Source organism: Pongo pygmaeus, chromosome 11 (assembly GCF_028885625.2).
Source record: "Pongo pygmaeus isolate AG05252 chromosome 11, NHGRI_mPonPyg2-v2.0_pri, whole genome shotgun sequence".
NCBI classification, from domain to species: Eukaryota; Metazoa; Chordata; class Mammalia; order Primates; family Hominidae; genus Pongo; species Pongo pygmaeus.
Genome location: NC_072384.2, coordinates 132,044,653 through 132,069,123, shown reverse-complemented (window position 1 = coordinate 132,069,123; position 24,471 = coordinate 132,044,653). Strand labels below are relative to the sequence as shown.

Here is a 24,471-nt window from a genome sequence, read left to right as displayed (position 1 = left end):
GAAGGCAACATGAAGAATACGTAGCTGCTTTGGGTTTACTCTGGTTCAGTTGGGCTGTTGAAATCTTAACATCCTTGGGCTTATCACCTACTGCTTGTCAGCCCTGTTCCACATCCAGGGGATGGGGGTGGTGACAATCCAGTTCCAAGACCCTCATGCTCCAGAGAGGAAGGTGGCCAGTCAGGGTTGTAACTATGATGAAAAAGCAGTGGGAGGGTCTCCCATGAGGCAAGCCTAAGGACAAAAAGGAAGGCCTTGCAGCCTGTATTCTGGATAAGGAAGTGAAGGCTCTCAGTTAATTGAAGCCCATCAGGCGTGTCATGGATTAAGTCTGTTAGCTCTTAAGTTGCAGCAAGGCACATAGTATGAACATAAGTGTGAATTTATCTCCAGTGGCTTTCAAGAAAGATCCTGTGAGGCCAGGCACTGTGGGTCATACCTGTAATCCCAACACCTTGGGAAGCCTGGGTGTGGAGATGGCTTGAGACCAGCCTAGACAACAGTGAGACTCCCATCTCTACAAGAAAAATTAGGTGGCCGTGGTGGCATAAGCCTGCAGTTCTCAGGAAGCTGAGGTGGGAGGATTGCTTGAGCCCAACACTGCACTCCAGCCTGAGTGACAGTTTGAAAAACCTTGTGAGGTTGGTGTCTAGGTCTTCTGGAATCTATGAAATGATGCCTCCAGGGCTCTCCTCACTTCCCTGCAGCCTTCACCCAGGTGAGAATGTGCTGCAGCTGGTTTCTTTGGGAGGCCTGTGGGTTAAAGTAAGCGATAGTCTATATGCCGTGTGGCCATCTATGAATAAGGGCTGGGATTGCTGGTGGCTCTGGTGCAGCACAGTCACTGCTTTTTCCATACTTGGAGAGCCTATGGGAGTGCGATTTTGATAGGGCTTGAATTGCAGGAAGAGCTCATGGCTCCAAAGGTGGGGCTTGCATTTCTATCAAGTAGCTGTTAATAATGGGGCAGTTGCTGTTCGTGTGCTCAGCAGCTGGGCTTTTTCCTCAGCCCCTCTACTAACCTGCTGTGAGGCAAGACAAGGGCAGGACACTAAGGTTCCTATCTCCTGATTCGTTTTCTTTTCCATTTCTTAAGAGAAGGAAAGCAGAGATGGTCCAGTCCTGTGATTTCTCAGTGCTTGTTCTAGTCATGTGTGCTGATTTCCTGTTGAATGAAGATGAGGGCTGGGTGCGGTGGCTCAGGCCTGTAAGCCCAGCACTTTGGGAGGCCAAGGTGGGTGGATCACCTGAGGTTTGGAGTTTGAGACCAGCCTGGCCAACATGGTGAAACCCCATCTCTACTAAAAATATAAAAATTAGCTGGGCATGGTAAGCGGGTGCCTGTAATCCCAGCTACTTGAGAGGCTGAGGCAGGAGAATTGCTTGAACCTGGGAGGCAGAGGCTGCAGTGAGCCGAGATCGCGCCATCGCACTCCAGCCTGGACGACAAGGGCGACAACACTATCTCAAAAAAAAAAAAGATGAGGATGGAAGGTGGATTACCCTGCAGGGCCAGAAAGAGACACTGAGGTTTACGATTAGCGACTGAAGTCAAATTCACAGTCTTCCCTAGTGCCTGCCTCTAGTTTCTGATTTGGTGGCGTTTGGAGCCATTTTAGAAAAGTGATAATTTTCTTCTGCAAATGGTTGTCGCCACATTTGTCATGCTTCCAGCAGGTGGCAGCATAAGTCCACAAGGATCTGGAAACTCCTGCTGGAGGGAGGCCTGGTGATGAGCTGATTGCAGGCCTTCTAACTCCAAACTCACCCTCAGATTCGAGACCAGTGGATAGGCCCAGGGAGTCTCCCACCTTGAGTGATGCTGCACAACCCCTGCAAAAGGGGTTTCCGATTGGATCCTACAGCTAAGATTATTTGGAAGCATGTCCTGTGCCCTTTCTCTGAGAGTTACCCCGTTATCTTTGTGTGTCTCAGTGTCTCCCCTCAGGCTTAAAAATAATACCAAAGCTTTTCTCACCCTTTTTAAAAGACTGTCCCCTGACCCTGCCACCTCACACAGTTGTCTCTTCCCTTCATTGCCAAACTTTCAGGATGAGCATACTGTAGCCTTCTCGAAGTGTGGCTTCTGTCCCCCTTCCTCCAGGTGCCAAAGCCAGGGGTCAGTCTTCCCTAGGTTCACCTACTTCCCTGCAGCATCTGACAGACTATCCCTCCTTCCTGCCGAAACTCCTCCTCCACCGCTAAGAATTTAGGCAGTAGGGCCAGGCACGGTGGCTCATGCCTGTAATCCCAGCACTTTGGGAGGCCAAGGCGGGTGGATGACCTGAAGTCAGGAGTTCGAGACCAGCCTGACCAACATGGCAAAACCCTGTCTCTACTAAAAATACAAAAACTTAGCCGGGTGTGGTGGCAGGCGCCAATAATCCCAGCTACTACAGAGGCTGAGGCATGAGAATCACTTGAACTTAGGAGGTGGAGGTTGAAGTGAGCTGAGATTGCGCCACTGCACTGCAGCCTGGGCAACAGAGCAAGACTCTGTCTCAAAAAAAAAAAAAAAAAAAAAAAAAAGGTGCGGGGCGCGGTGGCTCACGCCTGTAATCCCAGCACTTTGGGAGTCCGAGGCGGGCGGATCACGAGGTCAGGAGATGGAGACCATCCTGGCTAACACGGTGAAACCCCGTCTCTACTAAAAATACAAAAAATTAGCCGGGCATGGTGGCGGGCGCCTGTAGTCCCAGCTGCTTGGGAGGCTGAGGCAGGAGAATGGCGTGAACCCGGGAGGCGGAGCTTGCAGTGAGCTGAGATAGCACCACTGCACTCTAGCCTGGGCGACAGAGTGAGACTCTGTCTCAAAAAAAAAAAAAAAAAAAAAAGGAATTTAGGCAGTGACCTAGCACTGTGGGAGGCTGAGGTGGGAGGACAGCATGAGCTCAGGAGTTAGAGACCAGTCTGACCAACATAGTGGGACACTTGTCTCTACCAAAAAAAAAAAAAGAAAAAAAGAACTTAGACACACTAAAAGTTGAAGTGGACAGGAAGGAAAAGAACAAATCCTCAAGGATTGCAGCCATTCAAAAGCCCAGTTCCATCCAATTCATAGATGGGAGCCAATGGCTGTCTTCACTGATCAGGTCACTAACCCAGTAATGGGGGGAGTAAGAGGCCAGGAGGGTTACCCTATTTCTGATCCCTGTACATGGAAACATGAAAAGAAATGCATGCTCCCTCTGACGGGGGACTTGGTTTGGTTCACTGTGCTGTTCCGAGCCTAGAAGAGAGGCTAACACATAGTAGGTGCTCAGCAAGTTTCCCAGGTGAAACACCTTCCCTTCAACTTACGGTAGGGTCAGGTAGCAACAGGAAGGGATCATTAGGCCAGGAGTTTTATTTTTAAAGATACTTTTAGGCCAGGAGCGGTGGCTCACGCCTGTAATCCCAGGACTTTGGGAGGCCGAGGCGGGTGGATCATGAGATCGGGAGATCGAGACCATCCTGGCTAACACAGTGAAACCCCGTCTCTACTAAAAATACAAAAAATTAGCTGGGCGTGGTGGCTGGCGCCTGTAGTCCCAGCTGCTCGGGAGGCTGAGGCAGGAGAATGGCATGAACCCGGGAGGCGGAGGTTGCAGTGAGCCGAGATCATGCCACTGCACTCCAGCCTGAGCAACAGAGCAAGACTCCATCTCAAAAAAAAATTAAAAAATAAAAAATAAAAAAAAAGGCTGGAGTGCAGTGGCACAATCACGGCTCACCGCAGCCTTGGCCTCCTGAGCTCAAGCAATCCTCCTACCTCAGTCTCTCGAGTAGCTTAGTGGTGGGGATTACACATGTGTACCACCACGCCTGGCTAATTAAAAAAAAAAAAGTTTTTATAGAGACAATGTCTCACTGCATTACCCAGGCTGGTCTCAAACTCCTGGGCTCAAGCAGTCCTCCCGTTTTGGCCTCCCCAAGTGTTAGGATTACAGGTGTGAGCTACTGCACCTGGCCAACATATTTTTAAAGTTATTTTTACTTTATTATTTTTTAAAATGAGATGAGGTCTCACTTTGTTACCCAGGCTAGAGTACAAAGGTGTTATCATAGCACAGTACGGCCTTGAACTCCTGGGCTCAAGTGATCCCACTTTAGCCTCCCCAATAGCTGACTACAGGCACATACCACTGCGTCCAGTTTAAACTCTTAATGTTTTCGTACCAAGGATTCTTTTGGGAGTCTGGTGAAGCCTTTGAACTCTTTTCAGAATAATGTTTTCTAAATCACTTTAAAATATAAAAGGAACACAAGGGAGACCAATTATATTGAAATTAGTTATTAAAATATTTGAGCACAACTTATGTGATAGAATTATAGATATGTTCATTAATGGATTAGGTAGGATTTATTTACATTGAAAACACAGGTAGTTTGGTTCTGGTAGTGATGAAGTGGCTTATAACAGACTAATCCTTCTGTTGATGACAATTATAAACTCTGGTTAGGCCAGACAGGTGGCTCACACCTGTAATCCTAGCACTTTGGGAGGCCAAGATCTGCTGATTGCTTGAGCCCCCGAGTTTGATACCAGCCTGGGTAACATGGTGAAACTCTGTCTCTACAAAAAAATACAAAAATTAGCCAGGCGGGCCTGGCACAGTGGCTCACACCTGTAATCCCAGCACTTTGGGAGGCCAAGGCGGGCAGATTACCTGAGGTCAGGAGTTCAAGACGAACCTGGTCAACATGGTGAAATGTCGCTTCTACTAAAAATACAAAAATTAACCGGGCGTGGTGGCATATGCTTGTAGGCCCAGTTACTCCGGAGGCTGAGGCAGGAGAATCGCTGGAACCTGGGAGGCAGAGGTTGCAGTGAGCCTAGATTGCACAACTGTACTCCAGCCTGGGCAACAGAGCAAGACCTTATATCAAAAAAAAAAAAAAAAAAAAAAAAAAAATTAGCCAGGCATGGTGTCACGCGCTTGTAGTCCCAGCTACTAGGGAGACTAAGGTGGGAGGATCACCTGAGCCACTGGGGAGGTTGAGGCTGCAGTGAGCTGTGATTGCACCACTACGCTCCAGCCTGGGCAATAGAGGGAGGCCTGTCTCAAAAAAAAAAAAAAAAAAAAAAAAAAAAAACTCTGGGTAAACTATTTATTTATTTTATTTTTAGTTTTTTATTTTTTAATTTTTATTTTTGAAGACGGAGTCTCTCTCTGTCACCCAGGCTGAAGTGCAGTGGCACAATCTCAGCTCACGGCAACCTCTACTGCCCAGGTTCAAGCAATTCTCCTGCCTCAGCCTCCTGAGTAGCTGGGACTACAGGCATGTGCCACCACGCCCGGCTAATTTTCTGTACTTTTAGTAGAGACAGGGTCTCATCATGTTGGCGAGTCTGTCTCAAACTCCTGACCTCAGGTGATTCGCCTGCCTCAGCCTCCCAAAGTGCTGGGATTACAGGCATAAGCCATTGCACCAGGCCCTGGGCAAAATATTTAAAGATCAACATCTAAAGTTGATTTGTCTTCCAATAATACCAAATAGAAAACTGGAGCAACCCAGGGAAGATGGTATCGATCCTGGAAAGAAGGGAAGCACACTGGATGAGACCCATGTTTAACCAGCTTTTCCCCTGAGGGCATCACCCCACTTGCGTGACTCCAGGGGAATAGAGCAGAAAGTGGATGTCTTACTGTGCTGAGGAATCAGGTTGGAGTGTGAGTCTGGAAATTTTGGGAAATAATGAAAATGAGGGAGACACAGAGGAGGAAACCATAAAATCTGCATAGAAATTGCCTTCAAATTCCTTTTTTCTTTTAATTTTTTCTTTAATAGAGACAGGGTCTTGCTATGTTGCCCAGGCTGGTCTCGAACGCCTGGGCTCAAGTGATCTCCCACCTCAGCCTCCCAAAGTGCTGTGAGCCACCACACCTGGCCAGAGCAACCTTTCTTTTTGAGACGGAATCTTGCTCTGTCACCCAGGCTGGAGTGCAGTGGCTCACTGCAACCTCCATCTCCCAGGTTCAAGCGATTCTCCTGTCTCAGCCTCCTGAGTAGCTGGGACTACAGGCGCCCGCCACCACACCCAGCTAATTTTTTGTATTTTTAGTACAGACGGGTTTTCACCATGTTAGCCAGGATGGTCTCAATCTCCTGACTTCGTGATCCGCCTGCCTTGGCTTCCCAAAGTGTTAGGATTACAGGCGTGAGCCACTGCGCCCAGCCCAGAGCAACATTTCATAATGACAAAAAGGTAAATTTACTAGAAAGACATAGCAATCTTAAATGTGCATGCAAACAGTAACAGAATTTTATAACCTGTGAAGCAAAAAATTGATAAAGAGAGAAATGGACAAATTTTCAATCACAGTTGGAGATTTTAACACCCCTCATTTAGTAAGAGATAAAGTAAAGAGACAAACATCAATAATGATATAGAAGAATTGAAAACTGTTGGTCATTTAGGCCTAGCTACGGAAAAACACGTCTTTTCAAGTGCACATAAAACATTCACCAAAATATTCTAGGCTCCAAAACAAATCTCAAGAAATTTCAAAGGATTGGAAAATATACAATCTGACATAACAGAAATAAATTAGAAATGAATAACAATAAGATACCTAAAATACTCCTAAACATTTGTATATTAAGTACATTTCTGAAAAACACTTCTGAATGGATCAAAGTAGAAATCACAAGAGAAATTAGATACTATTTCAAAATGAATGACAATAAAAACACATTTTGGGATGCAGCTAAAACAGTTCTTAGATGGAAATTTATAACTTAAAATACTTTAGAAAAGAAGAAGATAGAGTTTTAAAGTTAACCGTCTGTTTCCAGCTTAAGCATGTAAAAAAGAAAGAAGAAATACATAGGAGAGGGAAATAATAAAAATAAGAATAACAATTAATGATGTAGAAAAATCAAGACAAAAATTGGTTCACTGAAAGGATAAATAAGATAAAATTGATAGTTCTCTAGCAAGACTGATCAAGAAAAAAAGAAGACAAAACACAAATAGCCATTATTGGGAATGAAAGAAGGGGTATCATCACATTACAGATTGTACAGATTATTATTATTTTTTTTTTTAAGAGACGGGGTCTTGCTCTGTTGTCCATTGCCCAGGCTGGAGTGCAGTGGCATGACTGTAGCTGGCTGCAGCCTGGAACTCCAGGGCTCAAGAGATCCTCCTGCCTCAGCCTCTCAAGTGGCTGAAACCACAGGTGCATGCCACCATGCCTGGCTAATTAAAAAAAATTTTTTAAAAAAATTTTTGTAGAAATGGAGTCTTGTTACGTTGCCCAGGCTGGTCTTGAACTTCTAGCCTCAAGTAATCCTCCCTCGTTATCCTCCCAAAGTACTGGGATTACAGGTGTGAGCCACCATACCCCATCCAGATATTCAATATAATGAAGGAATAGTGTAAATAGCTTTACTTCACAAAATTTAACAACTTAGATAAAATGAGCAAATTCTTTGAAAACATAACTTTCCAAAACATACACAAGAAGAAATGGAAAATATGAATAATCCTACACATACCGATGAAATTGAATTAATCATTTAAACTTTCCACAGAGAAAACTCCAGGCCCAGATGGCTTTATGAGTAAATTCTATAAAATGTTTAAAGAAGAAATAATACCAATCTTACACAAACTATATTTCAGAAAGTAGAAGAAAAGAAAACTTTTTCCAATTTGTTTTATGTATGTTGATACCAAAATATGACAAGGACATTACAAAAAAAGACCAATATTCCTCATGGAATTTTAAAATTTAAATCATAAAAATTTTTAAATCATAAAAATTTAAAAAATATATTAGCAAGCTGGGGCCAGGTGCGGTGGCTCATGCCTGTAATCCCAGTAGTTTGGGAGGCCGAGGTGGGCAGATCATGAAGCTAGGAGTTCAAGACCAGCCTGACCAATATGGTGAAACCACATCTCTACTAAATATACATCTCTACTAAATATACTAAAATGAGCCAGGTACGGTGGTACATACCTGTAATCCCAGCTACTCAGGAGGCTGAGGCAGGAGAATCGTTTGAACCCGGGAGGCAGAGGTTGCAGTGAGCCAAGATCGTACCACTGCACTCTAGCCTGGGCCTCACAGCGAGACTCCATCTCAAAAAATAAAATAAAATAAAATATTAGCAGGCTGGGCATGATGGCAATAAATAAAACAAAATAAAATAAAATATTAGCAGGCTGGGTGTGGTGGCTCATGCCTGTAATCCTATCACTTTAGGAGGCCGAAGGAGAATTGCTTAAGTCTAGCAGTTTGAGACCAGCCTTGGCAACATAGCAAGACCCCCGTCTCTACAAAAAAATTTAAAAGAATTAGCCAGATGTGGTCGGGCGCAGTGGCTCATGTCTGTAATCCCAGCACTTTGGGAGGCTGAGGTGAGCGGATCATCTGAGGTCAGGAGTTCGAGACCAGCCTGGCCAACATGGTGAAACACCATCTCTACTTAAAATACAAAAATTAGCCGGGCGTGGTGGCAGGTGCCTGTAATCCCAACTACTTGGGAGGGTGAGGCAGGAGAATTGCTTGAACCCGGGAGGTGGAGGTTGCAGTGAGCCGAGATTGCGCCATTGCACTCCAGCCTGGGGGACAAGAGTGAGACGTCTCAAAAAAAAAGAAAAAAAATTAGCCAGACATGGTGATGCACCTGTAGTCCCGGCTACTCTGGAGGCTGAGGTGGGAGGATTGTTTGAGCCTAGCAGGTTGAGGCTGCACTAAGCGATGATCATGCCACTGCACTGCAGCCTGGGCAACAGAGCAAAACCCCATCTCCAAAAAAAAAAAATTACCGGCCAGGTACAGTGGCTCATGCCTGTAATCCCAGCACTTTGGGAGGCTGAGGTGGGCAGGTCGCCTAAGGTCAGGAGTTCGAGACCAGCCTGGCCAATGTGGTGAAACTCCATCTCTACTAAAAATACAAAAATTAGCCGGGTGTGGCAGGCGCCTGTTAATCCCAGCTACTCAGGAGGCTGAGGCAAGATAATTGCTTGAACCTGGGAGGCGGAGGTTGCAGTGAGCAGAAACTGCACCATTGCACTCCAGCCTGGGCGACAAGAGCAAGACTTTGTCTCAAAAAAAAAAAAAAAAAAAAATTGAACTGAATCAAGACATATATAAAAATGATGATCATTATGATCAAGTAGGGTATAGTCTCAATTCAAGTTTGGTTAACATTTGAAAAATCAATGTATTATGTAATTGCAGTTTTTGCCGTTATTTCATTGGCAAAACAGCAATTACTTTTCCACCAACCTAATAATTCACCATATTATAGAATTAAAGGAGAAAAATAATACAATTGTCCAAATAAAAGTAGAGAAAGCATTTGTCAAACTTCAACAATTAACAGTTGTGATAAACAAAACTCAACAAAATTTTAACAGCCTGATAAAGAACACCTATGAAAAACCTAAGGCTAATATCACACTTAATAGTAAAATATTGAACAGTCTCCCGCTAAGATCATGAACAAGGCAAGGGTGTCTGTTCTCACTATTTCCACGTAACACTCTGTTGGAAGTCCAGTACAATAAGGCAAGGAAAAGAAATAAAAAGTGTAAAGATTGGGAAGAAAGAACTAAAACAGTCATTATTCATAGATAATATGATTACATATTTAGAAAAATCATTGAGAATCTACAAAAAACTGTCATAATAAGCAAAAGTACCAAGGTTTCAAGGACATAAAATCAATATGTAAAAATTGGTTTCACATATATACCAAACAGCAAAGGACTGGAAAATAGAAAAATTTTAAATTATTATAATTTCACTAAGAAAAACAAAATACTGAGGAATAGATTTAATACAAGGTGAGCAGGGCATTGTCGAGGGAAATTGACTAAATAACTGGAGTGATACACCATGTTTGTAAATTAAAAGCCTTAATATTGTTAACGTGTCAGTTCTCTCCAAGCTTATTTACAGATTCAACCCAATCATCATAATCTCAGAAAAGTTTTGATTAGAAATTGACAAGATGGGCCGGGCACGGTGGCTCACACCTGTAATCCCAGCACTTTTGGAGGCCGAGGTGGGCTGATCACAAGGTCTGGAGTTCGAGACCAGCCTGGCCAATATGGTGAAACCCCATCTTTACTAAAAATACAAAAATTAGCCGGGCATGGTGGTAGGTGCCTGTAGTCCCAGCTATTCGGGAGCTGAGTCAGGAGAATCGCTTGAACCCGGGAGGGGAGGTTGCAGTGAGCCGAGATCCCGCCACTGCACTCCAGTCTGGGCAACAGAGTGAGACTCTGTCTCAAAAAAACAAAAACAAAAAGAACTTGACAAGATGATTTGAAAACTTATATAGAAATGCAAAACACTAGAATAGCCAAAACAATCTTTTTTTTTTTTTTTTTGAGACAGGGCCTCGCTTAGTTGCCCAGGCTGGAGTGCAGTGGCATGATCTTGGCTCACTGCAACCTCGACCTCTTTAGACTCAAGTGATCCTCCTGCCTCAGCCTCCCAAGTTGCTGGGAATGCAGGCACACACCACCACACCTGGCTAATTTTTTGTATTTTTTTGTAGAGACAGGGTTTTGCCAAGTTGCCCCAGCTGCTCTCAAACTCCTGGGCTCAAGTGATCTGCTCGCCTCGGCCTCCCATATGCTGGGATTACAGGTGTGAGCCACTGTGCCTGGCTCAAAACAATCTTAAAAAGTAAAAGAAACAAAGTTGGAGGACTTCTACTAAATGATTTTAAGGTTTAATATAAAGCTACAGTAATAAAAAATAATGTGGTATTGTTATAGGGAAAATATATACATCAGTGACACAGACTAGAAAGTCCATAAACCATTCCTCATATATATAGTTAATTTATTTTTGATAAAGGTACACAGGTATTCAATGGGAAAAGAGTCTTTTCATCAAATAATGTTTTGAAAACTGGATCTTCACATGGGTTGAGTGCGGTGGCTCCCACCTATGGTCCTGGCACTTTGTTAGGCTTGAGCCCAGGGGTTTGAGACCAGCCTGGGCAACATAGGGAGACTCCATCTCTACAAAAAATAAAATTAGTGGGGCATAGTGGCATGCACCTAAAGTCCTAGCTACTCGGGAAGCTGAGGCAGGAGGACTGCTTGAGCCCAAGAAGTCGAGGCTGCAGTAAGCTAGGATCACACCACTGCGCTCCAGCCTGGGCGACAGAGACCAAAAAAAAAAAAAAGATATTCTTGGCTGGCCACAGTGGCTCACACCTGTAATCCCAGCACTTTAGAAGGCCGAGGCAGGTGGATCACTTGAGGTCAGGAGTTCGAGACCAGCCTGGCCAATATGGTGAAACCCCATCTCTACTAAAAATACAAAAATTAGCTGGGTATGGTGGGGCATGCCTGTAATCCAAGCTACTCAGGAGGCTGAGGCAGGAGAATCGCTTGAACCTGGGAGGCAGAGGTTGCAGTGAGTCGAGATCGAGCCATTGCACTCCATCCTGGGTGACGGAGTGAGACTCTATCTCAAAAAATAGAAAAAAAAAAAGAAAAAAAAGAACTTTGTCTTTCACTTCATATTATATACAAAAATTAATTTAAGACAGGTTATAGATATAAATACAAAGCCTCAAATCATAAAGCTTTTAGAAGCAAAGAAGAATATCTTTCTTATTAAGGTAGGGAAAGATGTCTTAGAGAGGATACAAAAGGCATTAACCATAAATGGGACAAAAAAGATAAAATGGACTCATCAGAACTAAAATGTCTGCTCATTAGAAGACACTGTTGAGAAAATGAAGAGACAAGCCACAGGTTGGGAGAAAATCTTTTCAATGCAATGCAATACTTTTTTTTTTCTTTTGAGACAGAGTCTCTCTCTCTCAGGATAGAGTGCAGTGGCACGATCTCACTACAACCTCCGCCTCCCGGGTTCAAGTGATTCTCCTGCCTCAGCCTCCCCAATAGCTGGGATTACAGGTGTGTGCCACCATGCCTGGCTAATTCTTTTTGTATTTTTAGTAGAGACAGGGTTTTACTGTGTTGGCCAGGCTGGTCTCAAACTCCTGACCTCAAGTGATCTGCCTGCCTCAGCCTCCCGAAGTGCTGGGATTACAGGAGCCAAGATGGCGCCACTGCACTCCAGCCTCGGTGACAGAGTGAGACTTTGTCTCAAAAAAGAAGAAAAGAAAAGACATTCAACATCATTAGTCACCAGAGAAATACAAATTAAAGCCACAATGAGATATCAACATGCACCCACCAAATAGTTCAAATTAACAACACTGACAATGCCGAATGTTGACAAGGGTGTAAACGACGAGAACTCTCATATATTGCTGTTAGAATATGAAATGGCACTGTTAGTCGTGGTAGTTACCTGTATGAGTCTGTGGCAACCTCCATTCTTGCCTTCTCAGAAGAAAGAATTCGACTGAGGGCCATAAGGCATAAGGAGAAAGATCAAGGCAAGTTTTAGAACAGGAGTGAGTTACTAAAAAGCTTTAGAGCAGTAAGGAAAGGAAGGAAAGTACACTTGGAAGAGGGCCAAGTGGGCGACTCGAGAGACCCTAGTGCACAGCTCGACATCTTGACTTGGGGTTTTGCACGTTGGCCTACTTCCGGGGTCTTGTTCTCCCCATTCCTTGGATCTTATTGGAAAGCTGCTGATCACCAATTTCAGGTGTTTTCCATCTATTAAGAGACGGCCTTTCCCTGCACTGGCTGTGATCAATTATTACTTTAGAGAGATAGTTAACAACCTCCTGACCATCACCGAATGGTTGCCCGACACTCCTTGTGTATGTGGGGAGCCTTCTCCTGGCCTGTTCATACCTGACTAGCTACCTACTGTAGCGGCTCAGCCATTTTGGAAAAGTGTTTGACCGTTTGTTATAAAGTTAAACACACACAAACTCTGACAGTTTATAAGAGTATAAAGTTAAATGTATACCTACTCTTATGACTCAATTCCACTCCTAAATATTTTCTCAAGAGAAATGAAAACATATGTCCACAAAAAGACTTGTATAACAATGTTTGTAGCAGCTTTATTCATAACAGCCCAAAACTGGAAAGAACTCAAATGTCCATCAGGAGGAGAATGGATAAACAAGCTGTAGTATATTAAGGCAATGGAATATCACTTAGCACATTTTTTTTTTTTTTGAGACAGGGTCTCCCTCTGTTGCCAAGGCTGGAGTGCAGTGGTGCGATATCAGCTCACTGCAGCATCTACCTCCTGGGCTCAAGCAATCCTCCCACCTCAGCCTCCCAAGTAGCCGGGAACACAGGTGCACGTCACCACACCCAGCTAATTTTTAAATTTTTTTAGAGACGGAGTCTCCCTATGTTGCCCAGGCTGGTTTCAAACTCCTGGTGCTCAAGCGATCCTCCTGCTTTGGCCTTCCAAAGTGCTGGAATTACAGGCATGAGTCCCTGCACCCAGCCTACTTAACAATTTTTAAAAGCTATGTATTCATTCAACAACGTGGATGACTCAAAAATCTTACATAGAGCGACAAAAGCTAGAACTAACAAGCAACACTAATCACTGGTCATAGAAATCAGAAAAGTGGTTGTCAGAGTAAACAGACAACCTACAGAATGGGAGAAAATATTTGCAAACCATGCACTCGACAAAGGTCTAATATCTGGAATCTATAAGGAACTTAAAGAATTCAACAAACAAAAAACAAATAACTCCATTAAAAAGTGGACAAATACATGAACAGACACTTCTCAAAATAAGACAAGAGTGGCCATGCGCAGTGGCTCATGCCTGTAATCCCAGCACTTTGGGAGGCCGAGGCGGGTGGATCACCTGAGGTTGGGAGTTCGAGACCAGCCTGAGCAATATGGAGAAACCCATCTGCACTAAAAATACAAAAATTAGCCAGGTGTGGTGGTGCATGCCTGTAATCCCAGCTACTTGGGAGGCTGAGGCAGGAGAATCGCTTGAATCCAGGAGGCAGAGGTTTTGGTGAGCCAAGATCACGCCATTGTACTCCAGCCTAAGCAACAAGAACATAACTCCGTCTCAAAAAATAACTAACTAACGAACTAACTAACTAACTAAATAAATAATAAGACAAGAGTGGCCAAAAAACATGAAGAAATGCTCAACATCACTAATCATCAGAGAAATGCAAATCAAAACCACAATCAGGGGCTGGGCCAGGTGCAGTGGGTCACACCTGTAATCCCAGCACTTTGGGAGGCCGAGGTGGGTGGATCACTTGAGGTCAGGAGTTTGAGACCAGCCTGGCCAACATGGTAAAACGCCATCTCTACTAAAAATACAAAATTAGCCAGGCGTGGCAGCTCATACCTGTAATCCCAGCTACATGGGAGACTGAGGCATGAGAATCACTTGAACCCGGGAGGCGGAGGTTGCAGTGAGCTGAGATGGCACCACTGCACTCCAGCCTGGACAACAAAGCGAGACTCTCAAAACAAAAACAAAAACAAACCACAATGACATACCATCTCACACCAGTCAAAATGGCTATTCCTAAAAAGTCAAAAAACAACAGATGCTGTCAAGGCTGTGGAGAAAAGAAAACACTCATATACTGTTGGTGGGAATGTAAACTAGTCCAGCTACTGTGAGGCAAGCAGTTTGGAGATTTCTTTTTTTTTTTTTTTTGAGACGGAGTTTCACTCTTGTTGCCCAGGCTGGAGTGCAGTGGCTCGATCTTGGCTCACTGCAGCCTCTGCCTCCCCGGTTCAAGCAATTCTCCTGCCTCAGCCTCCCAAGTAGCTGGGATTACAGGTGCGCGCCACCACGCCCAGCTAATTTTTAGTAGAGACGGGGTTTTGCCATGTTGCCCAGACTGGTCTCGAACTCCGACCTCAAGTGATCCACCTGCCTCAGCCTCCCAAAGTTTTGGGTTCACAGGTGTGAGCCACTGCGCCCGGCCGGTTTGGAGATTTCTAAAAGTACTTAGAACTACCATTCGATCCAGCAATCCATTCCTGGGTATATATATTATTAAAAGAAATACACATAAATATATATAAAATATATTTTTCTTTTAATGACCTTCACCAGGAGGCAGAGCTTGGAGTCCCGATTTTCTCCTGTAGCTGTGGCCTGGACATGGCGGCTCCCGGCCCTGTGACTCCGGAGGTCCCCTTGGAACCATGGAAGCCCCCAGTCATTGAGGGGTTTAGCCCCACTGTTTACAGTAATCCAGAGGGTTTCAAGGAAAAGTTCCTTCACAAGAGCCGCGAGAACCACATGGTACCCATAGATTGCCTGGGCATGGCGACCGCCCTCACCTACGGCCTTTACTGCTTCGACCAGGGCCACAGCCGGCACTCTCAGCTCATGATGCGCACCCGGATCGCTGCCCAGGCCTTCACGGTCGCCGCCATCTTGCTGGGTCTAGTCACAACCGCTATGAAGTCTCAATCCTGAGCCCATGGTCTGGCCTTGAAAGCTCTGCAGAGATCATTCCAAAACCCAGGAGCAACCACTGGCCCTACCATGGGACTTAGTTCTTCCTCCCCTTTGAGAGGCCCCAGTGTCGTTGGGAGAGGAAGTGATCCTTTGTGTAACCGTAACTAAAATACTTTTTCAAAAATCCCAGATTCTGTTGTTTGAATGTTACATACCTCTATTTGTGCCACATCTCTTCCACTCCCCTGCTTAATAAACTTGAATCCATTTATAAAATGTACATAAAGTTATTATTTTTGAGACAGAGTCACTCTGTCACCCAGGCTGGAGTGCAATGGCATGATCTCAGCTCACTGCAACCTCCACCTCCCGGGTTCAAGCTATTTTCATGCCTCAGCCTCCCAAGTAGCTGGGATTACAGGCGGCCCCCACCACACCCAGCTGATTTTTGTATTTTTAGTAGATAGGAAGTTTCGCCATGTTGGCCAGGCTGGTCTCGAACTGCTGATCTCAAGTGATCCACCTGCCTTGGCCTCCCAAAGTACTGGGATGACAGGAATAAGCCACTTTGTCTGGCCTATATAAATATATATAGTATATTAAATTATTATTATTTGAAATGGAGTCTCACTCTGTCACCTAGGCTGTAGTGCAATGGCGCGATCTTGGCTCACTGCAACCTCTGCCTTCCAGGTTCAAGCGATTCTCATGCTTCAGCCTCCCAAGTACCTGGGATTACAGGCCACCAAGTCTGGCTCATTTTTTTTTGTATTTTTAGTAGAGACGGGGTTTCACCATGTTGGCCAGACTGGTCTTGAACTCTTGGCCTCAAGTCATCTGCCCGCCTCGGCCTCTCAAAGTGCTGGGATAACAGGCGTGAGCCACTGTGCCCAGCCATGTTAAATTATATGTATATGTGTGTGTGTGTGTTTATATATATATATATATATATTTATATATATATATTTTTTCAAGGTGGGGTTTTGCTCTTGTTGCCCAGGCTGGAGTGCAATGGTGCCATCTCGGCTCACCGCAACCTCCATCTCCCGAATTCTAGCGATTCTCCTACCTCAGCCTCCTGAGTAGGTTGATTAGGCTGGTCTCGAACTCCTGACCTCAGGTGATCTGCCTGCCTCGGCCTCCCAAAGTGGTAGGACTACAGGCGTGAGCCACCGTAAATTATATATTAAGTGTATAATATATTATACATATTAAAATATAATAAATCATTCTACCAAAACGACACATACACTTGTATGTTTATCACACCACTATTTACAATAGCAGAGACATGGAATCAACCTCAGTCCATCAATGTTGGACTGGGTAAAGAAAATGTGGTACATATACACCATGCAATAGTATACAGCCATAAAAAAAAAATGAATGAAATCATGTCCTTTACAGCAACATAGATGCAGCTGGAGGCATTATTCTAAGCAAAGTAACTAAGGAACAGAAAACCAAATACCGCATGTTCTTCCTTATAAGTGGGAACTAAACATTGGGTACTCAGGGACATAAAGACAGCAGTAATAGACACTGGGGACTACTAGGTGGGGAGGGAAGGAGGAAAAGTTTTGAAAAACCAACTATTGGCCGGGCACGGTGGCTCATGCTTGTAATCCCAGAACTTTGGGAGGCTGAGGCAGGCAGATCACAAGGTCAGGAGTTCCAGACCAGCCTGGTCAACATGGTGAAACCTCATCTCTACTAAAAATACAAAAACTAGCCGGGTGCGGTGGTGGGCACCTGTAATCCCAGCTACTTGGGAGGCTGAGGCAGGAGAATTGCTTGAACTCGGGAGGCAGAGGTTGCGGTGAGTTGAGATTGCACCACTGCACTACAGCCTGGATGACAGAGCAAGACTCTGTCTTGGAAAAAAACAAAAGAAAAACCAACTATTGGGTACTATGCTTACTACCTGGGTGATAGCATCAATTGTACCCCAAACCTCAGCATCACACAACATATCCATGTAACAAACCTGCACATGTACCCGCTGAATATAAAATAAAAGTTGAATTTTTAAAAAATTTATATTTATTTATTTTGAGATGGTGTCTCACCCTGTTGCCCAGGCTGGAGTGCAATGGGGCAATCTCGGCTCACTGCAACCTCTGCCTCTCAGGTTCAAGTGATTCTCCTGACTCAGCCTCCCGAGTAGCTGGGATTACAGGTGGGCACCACCACACCCGGCTAATTTTTTGTATCTTTAGTAGAGACAGGGTTTCACCATGTTGGCCAGGCTGGTCTCGAACTCCTGACCTCATGATCTGCACACCTCGGCCTCCCAAAGTGCTGGGATTACAGGCGTCAGCCACCGTACCTGGCCGCTAAATTTTTTTTTTTTTTTGAGATGGAGTCTGCTCTGCTGCCCAGGCTGGAGTGCGGTGGCGCAATCTCGGCTCACTGCAACCCCTGCCTCCTGGGTTCAAGTGATTCTCCTGCTCAGCCTCCTCAGTAGCTGGGGTTACAGGCGCCCATGACCACGCCTGGCTAATTTTTGTATCTTTAGTAGAGACAGGGTTTCACCATGTTGGCCAGGCTGGTCTGGAGCTCCTGACCTCAAGTGATCTGCCTGCCTCAGCCTCCCAAAGCGCTGGGTTTACAGGTATGAGCCACCACAGCTGGCCTAAAAATGGAAATTATTAATAAAGAGTCACGGCGCAGGAAGAGGAAGATGTTAGAGATTACAATTTGACTGAGGAACAGAAGGCAATGAAGGCCAAGTCTCCGCCAGTCAATAGGAAGTACGAGTATTTGGATCATATGGCGGATGTGCAGTTACACACATGGGGAGATACTCTGGAGGAAGCATTCGAGCAATGTGCAATGGCCATGTTTGGTTACATGACAGATACTGGGACAGTGGAGCCCCTCCCAACAGTAGAAGTAGAAACCCAAGGAGATGACTTACAGTCTCTTCTGTTTCACTTTTTGGACGAATGGCTTTATAAGTTCAGTGCTGATGAATTCTTCATACCCCGGGAAGTGAAAGTACTTAGTATTGATCAAAGAAATTTCAAATTACGATCAATTGGGTGGGGAGAAGAATTTTCATTGTCCAAGCACCCTCAGAGAATAGAAGTCAAGGCAATAACATATTCAGCAATGCAGGTCTATAATGAAGAGAAGCCGGAAGTTTTTGTGATCATTGACATTTAAGACACCAAAAAAGAAAAGACTCCTATGAAGAACTGTTTTTTTTTCCCTCTTCCTTTTGAGAAGACACTATGAATTAAATTCTACAGCATCTTTTGATATATGGAAATTTGTAGAACAGAAATGTTTTAAAGTGTGACTTTCAGAAAGGGAAAATCAGGGCACAGCCTTGCTCTGTGTTCCCCAAATATTCAGACTTTAAAGAATTCTTCAACCCCCAAGGGAGAGTTATGGTCCTTTGATTCTCTGCTGCGGCAGTAGGTGCCTCATGCTCTTCCAGTGCAATGCAAGCCCTCCAGCCTTGCCCCAGAGACGAGCACTGATGTCAGCAGCAGCCTGAGGCTGAATCCAGGTTGAAAAAAGAATAACTTGAAAAAAATATATTTCCACACACAGAATTTTGTTTTTCTTCCAAGTTGGTTAAGACATATATTTTCTTTCTTTCTTTCTTTCTTTTTTTTTTTTTTTTTTTGAGACGGAGTCTCTGTAGCCCAGGCTGAAGCGTGCAGTGGTGTGAGTGAGCTCGGCTTACTGCAAGCTCCACCTCCCGGGTTCATGCTATTCTCCTGCCTCAGCCTCCTGAGTAGCTGGGACTATAGGCACCCATCATCACGCCTGGCTAATTTTTGTATTTTTAGTAGAGACGGGGTTTCACGGTGTTAGCTAAGGATGGTCTTGATCACCTGACCTTGTGATCCGCCTGCCTTGGCCTCCCAAAGTACTGGAATTACAGGCATGAGCCACCACGCCCGGCCACAAGACATATATTTTCTATATATACATCAAGGGAGGTTGTGTTTTAGGTTGCTGTAGGACAGAGCTATCCTGTATTCCAGTTGGTTTTTGTAGAGAAACAATTAGACTTCTCTAGATAGAGCCCTGATTTTTCTCTCATGCTTCCACTTTTTTAAAAGCACTAATGATATTTCCTGTTTTCTCATAAGAAAAAGTCAATACTATGCCTTACAAAGAGACCTTTCCTTCTAATATAGAATTTTACTTGAAAGTGAGTATGTGTGTATAACTAGAGAATAAAAGCATTTTTGAAAAATTAAAAAAAAGAAATTATTAATAAATAAATAATAATGAGAAAAAAATTTTGAAAGTGAAAAAAGAGAAAAGTGGGTGTCTGCAGGGGTAGGGTAGAGACTGAATGGAAAGGCACCCAGAGAGTTTTCTGGGGTGTTGAAAATATTCTATATCTTGAAAGGGGTGGTGATTACACAAGATGTACACAATTGTCAAAACTAATCAAACTGTATGCTTAGGATTTGTGCATTTTATTGGATGTAAATTATACATTAATTTAAAAAATATAGGCTGGGAATGGTGGCTCATGCCTGTAATCCCAGCACTTTGGGAGGCCGAAGTGGGCATATCATTTGAGCTCAGGAGTTCAAGACCAGCCTGGGCAACATGGCAAAACCCCGTTTCTATAAAAAATACAAAAAATGGCCCAATGTGGTGGTGCATGCCTATAATCCCAGCTATTAGGGAGGCTGAGGTGGGAGGATTGCTTGAGCCCAGGAGGCAGAGGCTGCAGTGAGCTGAGATCACGCCACTGCACTCCAGCCTGGGCGACAAGACAACTTGACCTTACTGTTTTAGGCTGGCCCTCATGTCTGTGTGTGGTGGCTGCCACCACTCTAATACTTTTATAAAGGGCCTCAAAATCACAAACTATGCTCAACTCACTCTACAGTTCTCATAATTTTCAAAATATATTTTCTTCCTCACACCTGACACATACACTTTCTGTCCTCCGGCTGCTTCAGCTATACTCACTCTTTGTTGAGTCTCCCACAATTACCGTTGTTCCTGGCCTGGACTTCAATCCAGCCTCCCACATTATTCCTGATACCACACCTGACCCCCATGACTGTATCTCTCTGATCCACCTGACATTCACTTCATTTCCCCATATTTCCTTCTTTCCTGTTCCTCACCCTGATCACATTTGGTTTATTGATGGCTGTTCCACCAGGCCTAATCGCCACTCACCAGCAAAGGCAGGCTATGCTATAGTATCTTCCACATCTATCATTGAGGCTACCATGCTGCCTCCCTCCATTACCTCTCAGCAAGCTGAACTCATTTCCTTAAATGGGACTCTCATTCTTGCAAAGGGACTGTGTGTCAATATTTATACTGACTCTAAATATGCCTTCCATATCCTGCTCCACCATGCTGTTATATGGGCAGAAAGAGGTTTCCTCACTACACAAGGGTCCTCTATTATTAATGCCTCTTTAATAAAGACTCTTCTTAAGGCCACTTTACTTCCAAAAGAAGCTGGAGTCATTCACTGCAAAGGCCATCAAAGGGCCTCAGACCCCATTGCTCAAGGCAACAATTATGCTGATAAGACAGCTAAACAAGCAGCTAGTATTCCTATTTCTGTTCCTCACAGCCAGTTTTTCTCCTTCTCATCAGTCACTCCTACTTACTCTCCCACTGAAGTTTCCACCTATCAATCCCTCCCCACTCAAGACAAATGATTCTTAGACCAAGGAAAATATGTCCTTCCAGCCTCACAGGATTAGGTCTCTTCTTCCTTACTCTACTCTTTACAACAAGGCTTTACGCAGTCACCCCCTCCTTCTTGGCATCACCCCCTCCTTCTTGGACTGCACCTCACAAACTTTTTCATCCCTGCTATTTTCCTCTTCACCATTCTCACCTACTCATAAATGCCCTGCTCTTGTTTACACTGACAGTTTACACCTTTTCTCCAAACCATCACAGCAGATATCTCCTGGTGCTATCTCCAAACCGCCACTCTTGACTCCCTTTTGGAGTGGATAGAAGATCTTTGCTGGCAGGGCACACTCCAATACTTTCACCCTGATGAAGTCCAATTCTTTACTTTTATTTTATTTTATTATTATTATACTTTAAGTTTTAGGGTACATGTGCACAATGTGCAGGTTAGTTACATATGTATACATGTGCCATGCTGGTGTGCTGCACCCATTAACTCGTCATTTAGCATTAGGTATATCTCCTAAAGCTATCCCTCCCCCCTTCCCCCACCCCACAACAGCCCGCAGGGTGGTGTGTTCCCCTTCCTGTGTCCATGTGTTCTCATTGTTCAATTCCCACCTATGAGTGAGAATATGCGGTGTTTGGTTTTTTGTTCTTGCGATAGTTTACTGAGAATGATGATTTCCAATTTCATCCATGTCCCTACAAAGGACATGAACTCATCATTTTTTATGGCTGCATAGTATTCCATGGTGTATATGTGCCACATTTTCTTAATCCAGTCTATCATTGTTGGACATTTGGGTTGGTTCCAAGTCTTTGCTATTGTGAATAGTGCCGCAATAAATATACGTGTGCATGTGTCTTTGGTAGGAAGAATCAATATCATGAAAATGGCCATACTGCCCAAGGTAATTTATAGATTCAATGCCATCCCTATCAAGCTACCAATGACTTTCTTCATAGAATTGGAAAAAACTACTTTAAAGTTCATATGGAACCAAAAAAGAGCCCGCATCGCCAAGTCAATCCTAAGCCAAAAGAACAAAGCTGGAGGCATCACGCTACCTGACTTCAAACTATACTACAAGGCTACAGTAACCAAAACAGCATGGTACTGGTACCAAAACAGAGATATAGATCAATGGAACAGAACAGAGCCCTCAGAAATAACACTGCATATCTACAACTATCTGATCTTTGACAAACCTGAGAAAAACAAGCAATGGGGAAAGGATTCCCTATTTAATAAATGGTGCTGGGAAAACTGGCTAGCCATATGTAGAAAGCTGAAACTGGATCCCTTCCTTACACCTTATACAAAAATTAATTCAAGATGGATTAAAGACTTAAATGTTAGACCTAAAACCATAAAAACCCTAGAAGAAAACCTAGGCATTACCATTCAGGACATAGGCATGGGCAAGGACTTCATGTCTAAAACACCAAAAGCAATGGCAACAAAAGCCAAAATTGACAAATGGGATCTAATTAAACTAAAGAGCTTCTGCACAGCAAAAGAAACTACCATCAGATTGAACAGGCAACCTACAAAATGGGAGAAAATTTTCGCAACCTACTCTTCTGACAAAGGGCTAATATCCAGAATCTACAATGAACTCAAACAAATTTACAAGAAAAAAACAAACAACCCCATCAAAAAGTGGGCGAAGGACATGAACAGACACTTCTCAAAAGAAGACATTTATGCAGCCAAAAAACACATGAAAAAATGCTCACCATCACTGGCCATCAGAGAAATGCAAATCAAAACCACAATGAGATACCATCTCACACCAGTTAGAATGGCAATCATTAAAAAGTCAGGAAACAACAGGTGCTGGAGGGGATGTGGAGAAATAGGAACACTTTTACACTGTTGGTGGGACTGTAAACTAGTTCAACCCTTGTGGAAGTCAGTGTGGCGATTCCTCAGGGATCTAGAACTAGAAATACCATTTGACCCAGCCATCCCATTACTGGGTATATACCCAAAGGACTATAAATCATGCTGCTATATTCTTTACTTTTATACTCACTTTTAACCTCATTCCCGTTCTTATGCTGCCCTCTACCCTTAAATTTTCTTTAAAGTGTCCACACAGTCCTGGTCATGCTTGAAGCAGTCCTGAGAAACATCGCCCCTACACCAATAATCCCCAGAAGAAACTTACATTTTCTTTATCTTTTCTTATAACTGTATATTTTATAAATAAAAAGACAGGAATGTCAGGCCTCTGAGCCAAAGCTCAGGGTCACACGTGTCCATGTGAAAAGAGTCCGCCAACAGGCTTTGTGTGAGCAACAAGGCTGTTTATTTCACCTGGGTGCAGGCGGGCTGAGTTCAAAAAAGGAGTCAGCAAAGGGTGGTGGGATTATCATTAGTTCTTATAGGTTTGGGATAGGTGGTGGAGTTAGGAGCAATTTTTTATGGGCAGGAGGTGGATCTCACAAAGTACATTCTCAAGGGCAGGGAAAATATCACAAAGTACCTTCTTTAAGGTGGGGGAGGATATTACAAAGTACATGATCGCAAGGGCAGGGAGGGTGTATTGTCATAAGGTCAATTGATCAGTTAGGGTGGGGCAGGAACAGATCACAATGGTGGAATGTCATCTTTTGTGGTTCTTCAGTTGCTTCAGGCCATCTGGATGTATATGTGCAGGTCACAGGGGATATGATGGCTTAGCTTGGGCTCAGAGGCCTGACACTCAGCCATTATAACCCCTGTGACCTGCACATATAAGTCCAGATGGCCTACAGGAGCCAAGAAGTCTAGAGCAGATGAAAAGTCACGAAGAAGTGAAACAGCCAGTTCTTGCCTTAACTAATTAACCCACCTTATGACATTCTACCATTATGACTTGTTCCTGCCCTGCCCCAGCTGATCAATCGACCCTGTGACATTCTTCTCCTGGACAATGAGTCCCATGATCCCTCCACCATGCACCTTGGGACCCCCTCCCCTGCTAACAATAGATAACCACCTTTAACTGTAACTTTCCACTGCCTACCCAAACCCTATAAAGCTGCCCCTCTTTTATCTCCCTTCGCTGACTGCTTTTTCAGACTCAGTCTGCCTGCACCCAGGTGATTAAAAAGCTTTATTGCTCGCACAAAGTCTGCTTGCTGGTCTCTTCACACGGACGCACTTGACAAAAATCAAGTGCTCCAACTCTCTCTCTCTCTCTTTTTTTTAAAGAGATAGGGTCTTGCTATGTTGCCCAGGCAGGTCTCGAACTCCTGGCCTCGAGCTATCCTCCCACCTTGGCACTCCAAAATGTTGTGATTACAGGCGTGAGCCCCTACATCTGGCCCCAGCTATTTTTGAATTGAGCTTTCCTTACACAAAAAATCCCCCTGCATCTTTAAATGCATTTTCAGAAGGGATTTTTTTCGTTTTGCTGGTTTCATTCTTCCATTCGCAAGAATTTTTCAGCACAAAAAACATGGTGGCTTTTGTGGACTGTCATGTTCATTGCCAAAAGTGAAACTGGATAATACGTATTTATCA

The 24,471-nt window shown here is 44.1% G+C and overlaps 2 protein-coding genes across 2 annotated transcripts; both read left to right on the top strand.

Moving 5' to 3' along the window:
* Positions 1–15,005: 15,005 nt before the first annotated feature.
* Positions 15,006–15,326, top strand: LOC129031144 (HIG1 domain family member 2A-like). Its single transcript, XM_054477054.1, has one exon. The coding sequence runs from the start codon at positions 15,006–15,008 to the stop codon at positions 15,324–15,326; it is 321 nt and encodes a 106-aa protein (XP_054333029.1).
* Positions 15,327–17,974: 2,648 nt separating this feature from the next.
* Positions 17,975–18,564, top strand: LOC129031143 (protein archease-like). The gene has a single exon (XM_054477053.2). It carries the CDS (start codon positions 18,030–18,032, stop codon positions 18,474–18,476), a length of 447 nt encoding a protein of 148 aa, XP_054333028.1. The 5' UTR covers positions 17,975–18,029; the 3' UTR covers positions 18,477–18,564.
* The last annotated feature ends 5,907 nt before the right edge of the window (positions 18,565–24,471 follow it).